The sequence below is a fragment of the Capsicum annuum genome, chromosome 1 (assembly GCF_002878395.1).
Source record: "Capsicum annuum cultivar UCD-10X-F1 chromosome 1, UCD10Xv1.1, whole genome shotgun sequence".
Lineage (NCBI taxonomy): Eukaryota > Viridiplantae > Streptophyta > Magnoliopsida > Solanales > Solanaceae > Capsicum > Capsicum annuum.
The window spans coordinates 66,566,772-66,574,092 of NC_061111.1; the positions used below are offsets into that span (position 1 = coordinate 66,566,772).

Genomic DNA, 7,321 nt, shown 5'->3' on the forward strand with positions numbered 1-7,321 from the left:
TTTTTAGTCATTTGGCCTAATTGGGCACATTCAGTCTCTATACTCAATTGATATATTTTTATACCAAATTGATACACTTTATATTATATTGATACATCCTTTTAAAAAGAGAAAAGAAATTCTATGCAAGTACATGCAGTCCCTATACCCAATTGGTAACTCTTTTATACCACATTAATATACTTTTATACTACATTGATATAATTTTATACTACATTAATATACTTTGATACCGCATTGATACACTTTTATACTAGATTGATACACTTTTATATCACATTGATACAGTATATATACCATATAAATACACCTTTTACAGAGAAAATCTGTGCAAACATATATAGTAATTCGTTATTCATGAGTTTGTTAACTTCACCTAAATTTTTGTGAAAATTTGTGCAAGTATATACAAAATTTATTAAAGCCTGTACCTTTACTGTCCAAACATTCCTTAATTTTTTTGATTAAAAAGCGAGAGATAGCAGAAAAAATGAGTCAAAGTGTCACTATAGTGTTAACTCATATGAAAAGAGATAAAATAATTATGTGTGGACTTATATTTCATGCTTTTATTTTCGTGATCGCATCTGAAAAAATAAAGGGAAAATTATCCGAATTAGCCACTATTGAGCTTTTATTACCACTTAAAGCCTAAATTTCAATTAATTACAATTCATAGCCTCTTCTTGCCTATTAATTATTCCTAATTACAATTCATAGTCTTTCTCATATATTTTCTCTCTTTTTTAATTTTCTATTATTCTCTTTTTTTTTTTTTTCCTTTTTCAGTTTTTCTTTTCCTTTTTTTGTTGCTTTCTCTTTATTTTTTCTTTTTTCACTTTTTTCTTTTTTCTTTTTTTTTTCTTTTTTTTTTCTTTTTTTCCTTTTCATTTTCCTCTTTTTCTCTTTTCTATTATTCTCTTCTTTTTTTTTCTTTTTTGATTTTTTTCTTTAGTTTTTCTTTTCCCTTTTTGTTGCTTTCTCTTTATTTTTTATTTTTTCACTTTTTATTTTTTTTTATATTTTTCCTTTTCATTTTTCTCCTTTTTTTTTTTGTATTTTTTTCCTTCTTTTTCTCTCATTTTTCTCCTTTTTTTCCCTTTCAATTTCTCTCTTTCTTTTCATTTGTGCGAAATAGCAAATACAAATGCAAGTGCGAACTATAAAATACAAATACAAATGCGAACAATAACATACAAATGCAAGTGCGAACTATAAAATAAAAATTCAAATGCGAACTATAACATATAAATACAAGTTTGAACTATCATTTGTATTTTTTAATTATTAAAAAGAGCGATTGATTTTCTTTCTACGAATACTTGTTTGTATTTATTGATACTAGTTGTATTTATTTATACAAATAAATACAACTCAAATTTTTATACAAATACAAGATATACAAATACATATTGTATTTGTATTTGTAAAATCATTTGTTTCATTTGTTTGTCATTGTATTTGTATCAAGTTATATTTGTTTATTTACAAATATGAATTAAATTTTGATATACAAATACAAAACGGTACATTTGTATCAAATGATATATTATATATTTTAGAATCACGAAAATACAATTAATGCACTTACTTGTTTGTATACAAATGATAAATTGTACATAGTCACGACTAAATACAATATGCAATCAACTTACAAATACAAATATAAAATAATTTCTTAAAAGTAAAAAGGCAATGAAGAAAATAGAATACAAATACAAGTATAATCTAAAAATACAAACACAATAAAATTATAATATAAATATAATCCAATATGATATGAAATCAATTATAAAATACAATTATAAAACAGTTCTTTAAAATACAAGTGTGAATTATATAAAATATAAATGATGGCGCAAACTAACAAATACAAATACAAGTGCGAACTATTAAATACAAATACAAATGCGAACTATAAAATATAAATATAAGTGCGAACTTTAAAATACAAATACAGTTGTATTAATAAATACAAAAATATAAATTGCGGTGTGACAATAAATACGATAAAGAATTGTGGTATTTACGTTATCATCCATGACTTGTGCTCGACTAGTCATATTTTTTGAAAATACAAAAAATATAAAATAGAATAAAAAAAATAATAAAGAAAATAAGTACAAAAAGAAAATAAAAAAATCAAAGAAAAGAAAAAAAAGAAATATAAGTTAGAGATTAAAGAGAGAAAAAACAAAAAGAAAGAAACGAAAAAAAAATAAAAGTAGAAAAAATAGATAAAAAGGAGAAAAAATGGGAAAAACACAAAAAATAAAAAAATATAAAAAAAGATAATTGTAGTGTTAGGCAAGAAAAATATTCAGTTCAACGAGATAAACGTGATTGGGATTTTTTTTTTTTTAAATATTGAATTTCATTTTTGGCGCGACTAAATAGGGACTGTATTCATATTTTATATGAATACATACTATCTGTAAAATCGAATACGACGAGCATAAATCGAGTACAATGGCTATAACTGATAATTATATAAAATGTGGCTATGAAAGGTCAATTTTATAGCAAAATATTGCTATTTTTGAAAGATCCCCAAAATAAATGGATGGACAGAGTGAATTTTTTTTTTTTAAAAAATTAACAATATTAAAAGAAAAAAAAAGTGAAAATCAAGCAAAAAAAAAGGAAGAAAAAGAACGTAATATATAAAATAATTAACATAAAAAATTAAATAATAAATAAAAAAAAAGAAAAACAGGTAGTAGCAACAGAAAAACCTAAATGACTATCTATTTGAATTGCCAAATTAATGGCTATATCAATAGTAATATTTTGGGCGAATCCTTTTCACCTTTAAGTATGATATATGTTTCAAACCCACGTGACTCTGGGCCAGAGGAAGGTTCTACTAATTAATTTTGAAATTAATTTAAAACTATATTTGTCGGAAAAAGAACATAAAGAAGTGATCAAATATACATTTTGGCTCCATATCGTAAAAGGTGGAGCACATTTTTGACAAATTACCTACCACGTACCTATATATAGCTCCATACCCCACCCCTTGAATCTCAAAACATGCAATTATCCCTGTTTGGTATTCGTACTTTCACCCCTTTTGATACTCATACCAAATTTGTATAGATCTTAACAAACTTTCTGCATCTATCTCCTATTTTTGTTAATAGAAGAATGGCAGATTCTCCACCATCATTGCCAACAACAAGAAAACAAAGTTCATTTCCACCACCACCATTGCAAATTAGGGACAATAGCCCTCGAATGTCAGAGTTAAAGAAGAGTCTTTTTCCACCTTCATTATCAACTCCAACGTCAATTAGAACATCAGTATTCAAGACACAAAAATTTATGTTGTTTTTAGCTTATGTATTCACTTTTTTATTCGTTACATGTGCTATATTTTTTGTCTTCAATAATCCTTCCATCAACCATTCTTTCAGGAAAGTCCTGAATAGGAGGTCACATTTATCCACATTTTTCTCTTACTATTTTCCCTCTAATCATCAAAACTCAACTGTTTATACTCTCCCATTTACACCTCAGAAACTCAATGATTCTTCAATTACTCAAAATACAATTTTTCCTGGCGAACGGAATGGCTCTGAAAATGGCTTACAGAGTTCCATGAAGAATGATCATTTTTCGAGTAATGAAGGTGAGAATGCAGAGGTGAGACATGAATCTGGTAGTAAAAAAGAAGAGGAAGAGTCACAAAAGGTTAGAAAAAAGCATGAGGAAGAGTCAAAAAAGGTTAGTAAAAAAGAAGACGAAGACTCGCATAAGGTTAGAAAAAGACAAGAGGAAGAGGCGCAAAAGATTGGAAAAAAAAGAGAGGAAGAGTCCCAAAAGGTTAGAAAAAAAGAAGACTCACAAAAGATTAGAAAAAGACAAGAGGAAGAGGCGCGAAAGGTTAGAAAAAAAAGAGACGAAGACTCGCGAAAGCTTAGAAAAAGACAAGAGGAAGAGGCACAAAAGGTTAGCAAAAAAGAAGAGGAAGATTCGCAAAAGGTTAGTAAAAGACGAGAAGAAGAGTCACAAAAGGTGAATATGTTGTCAAATTCTAAGAAGAATGACACAAAGAACGAGGCTTGGTGGGAAGTGATGAGTCATTGTGATGTTTTTGATGGGATGTGGGTGAAAGATGATGCTAATCCTTTGTATGAACCTGGTTATTGTCCTTTTGTTGATGAGCCATTCGATTGTTATCGAAATGGAAGGCCTGATAATGGCTATGAGAAATTTAGATGGCAGCCTAAGCACTGTAACATTCCAAGGTAATAAGCTACTCTGTTATTTATTGCATATGCATTACCAGCTCTAGGGAGGGGCACAGCTAGAGTGACGGCTACAAGTTTGATCAAACCTAATAGCCTTGGTTCAAACCTGGTATTTATCTTTAAAATTTATTGAATATGTATAGATTATTAGTTTAGAATCCAAAAAAATTAGAATCCAGATACACTTCAAATCCTGGCTCAACCAAGGATAGTCTTGGCGAAAACTGTTAGAGTTGTTGCAATATGATGCGAAGGTCACAGATTCTAGTGTTGGAGATAAGGAGATACCCTATCATTCTTTTCAAAAACATTTTTCTTGTAAATGTGTGTGTAAATAATACTTCTCTAAAATGTATGCACATATACAATAGGTTGACACTATTGGAAGTAATACACAGTAAATATCAGTCTGGAACAAGCAAAGCTGTAAAACCACCTAAACCCCATCCAAACCTATGAATTTACAAGTTGAGTGACACGCTCCGAAACACTACATATGCTATTGACAAGTTCAAAACGTGGAGACATACCTCTAGCAGATATGCATGATATTGCTATGTGCTATAGATTGGATATGGTCCGTCCATTTTTGAACCCCACATATAGCAGGAACTTAGTGCACCAGGCTGTCCTTTTTTTATTTTTATTTTTGGGCATTGCTAGGCTTAATTCTGGTATGTTTTTTTATAAAACAGTATTACTTTACTTTTCAGGTTTGATGCCAAAGATATGTTGGAACTTTTGAGAGGAAAGCGATTAGTCTATGTTGGTGACTCGCTGAACAGGAATATGTGGGAATCAATGGTTTGTTTGCTCAGAAATTCCGTTGAAGACAAGAGCAGAGTTTTTGAGGTATCTGGAAGAGAAGATTTCAAGAAAGAAGGTGCTTATTCTTTTATCTTTGCGGTAAGTTTCATCATTTCGCCTGTCTTCCCCTCCCACTAATGTCAGATAATTCAACAAAATGTTGTTGCATCTAAGTAAAAGGAGGTAAAGGGACTGGTGGAAAGGATGTGTCTGTTCTAGATGGTGCATCTGCCTAGCTGGAAGCAAAGCTTTGGAAATTAACTGTCTTAACAGAACAATGAAGATGAAGGAAATGGTACATCATTACAGGTTCTTCTCCAAGACTTGTACATGATGCATCTAATTGCTGGATGAAAAAAGTCTATTATGCAAATGGTGCAAGCTGCCATTAACAAATAAGACAGTCTTGAATTATATATCGAAATTTTCCTTGGTTCCTGTTGTTTACTTATATAAATGACAAGGTTTTTGAAAATTGAAATGAAACAAATTTGTTGACTCTGATTTAATTTCGACCATGTCATAATTAGGTACCATTTCTAGTTTCCTTAATTCCGTGAAACAATCTGTTGATCCCTTGTCAAATATTTGTGCAGGATTATAATTGTTCCGTGGAGTTTGTACGTTCTACTTTTCTCGTTCAAGAATGGGAAATTCCAGATGGGAATGGATCAACTAAAGAAACGCTTAGATTAGATCTGGTAGAAAGGTCATGTGACAAATACAAAGGAGCTGACGTCCTTGTCTTTAACACAGGGCACTGGTGGACTCATGAGAAAACATCTGAAGGGTACCTCTCCTTTTTCTACATCATCTTGTTTTCCTACATTTTATCTTTTTTTGCAGGAAGAAATGTATGAGGGTATTTATTTTGATTCTCTATGTAGAAAGCTAATTTACTATGTACAAACAAACTTTTAGGAAGGGTTATTATCAAGAAGGTAGCCATGTTTATGGTGAACTAAACGTTGTTGAGGCATTTCGCAAGGCGATGACAACATGGGCAAGATGGATTGAAACCAATGTAGATCCTGTGAAGACAGATGTTTTTTTTAGAGGCTATTCAGTCTCTCATTTTAGGTAATTCAAATATGTGTTCCCTAATTTACCTTCAACTCGTGATCACATTCAACAAAAGCCCTCTTGGTTCATTGGTTAAAGCACAATGCCTTTAGAAACATGACACTAATTCAAATCAACCAATGAACCAAAAGCCTAGTATTTAAGTAGAGAATCATAGAGGGACATTCCCATTGTCCACCGAGTTTCAAATCATGGGCCAGCTGATCCTTGGACATTTCTCAGTATCAAAAACATTCAAGGAAAGGAATCAAAAGTAACCAATTTTTCTTTTTCTGTTTGTTTGGTTGTTTATTTTTTGCAGTGGAGGTGAGTGGTATGCAGGTGGAAAATGTGATAGTGACACTGAGCCACTTCAGGATGAGAAAGATTTGTCACCTTCCCTGTATCCTCCAATAATGGGAATGCTCGAGGATGTGATAAAGTGGATGAAAACACCAGTTTACTATTTGAATGTTACCATAATGTCAGACTTCCGCAAGGATGGACATCCATCGGTATACAGGCAGCCAAACATGACAGACGAGGAGAGAAGGACGACGTTAAGGTACCAAGATTGCAGCCATTGGTGCCTTCCTGGTGTACCCGACACTTGGAATGAGCTCCTATATGCACAAATATTGATGAAACATTATCAAAAACAACAGCAGCAGCAGCAACAGATAGGTTCTTAGGCAAACATAGCTATAGTATTATACGGATATGATATTGTTTCGTGTAAAATGTCCTGCATTAGTTGTAGTTTTTCCGGATGAAAAGACAGAAATGAAGCTATTAGCTAATAGCTACAAATAATTCTATGTGGAACCACTTATCCAACAGTAAAGTAACAAGTTGCTATTATTTACCGTGTTATAAAATATGAGCTTAAATATAATTATGTACAGATCCTTTGAAAGATTGTCCTGTTAATCGACCAAGTATTCTCGATGTGCATCTTCATCTGATATATGATTTTACTACGTTTAAATTTATTTTCTTACTCTTCATGACAATATTGCGTAGGTCGTGCATGATTTTTGGAATGGTAGAGATGCGATCTCAAAAACTTTGCCTGGTTTGAACTAAATTAAGGCTCTTTTAATCGTTGAATCGTACTTTGTGTGATTTCATATCATTCTGTTTCTTTCAAACATCTGACTTCCTACTTAGTTTTTATTAAGTTTCAAGTTAATGAA

General features: G+C 31.1%; 1 protein-coding gene across 1 annotated transcript; it reads left to right on the forward strand.

Moving 5' to 3' along the window:
• Positions 1 to 2,988: 2,988 nt before the first annotated feature.
• On the forward strand, positions 2,989 to 7,073 carry LOC107877395 (protein trichome birefringence-like 4). The gene is made up of 5 exons (XM_016724049.2): positions 2,989 to 4,253; positions 4,970 to 5,162; positions 5,660 to 5,853; positions 5,985 to 6,143; positions 6,448 to 7,073. Exons 1-5 carry the CDS (start codon positions 3,151 to 3,153, stop codon positions 6,815 to 6,817), a joined length of 2,019 nt encoding a protein of 672 aa, XP_016579535.2. The 5' UTR covers positions 2,989 to 3,150; the 3' UTR covers positions 6,818 to 7,073.
• The last annotated feature ends 248 nt before the right edge of the window (positions 7,074 to 7,321 follow it).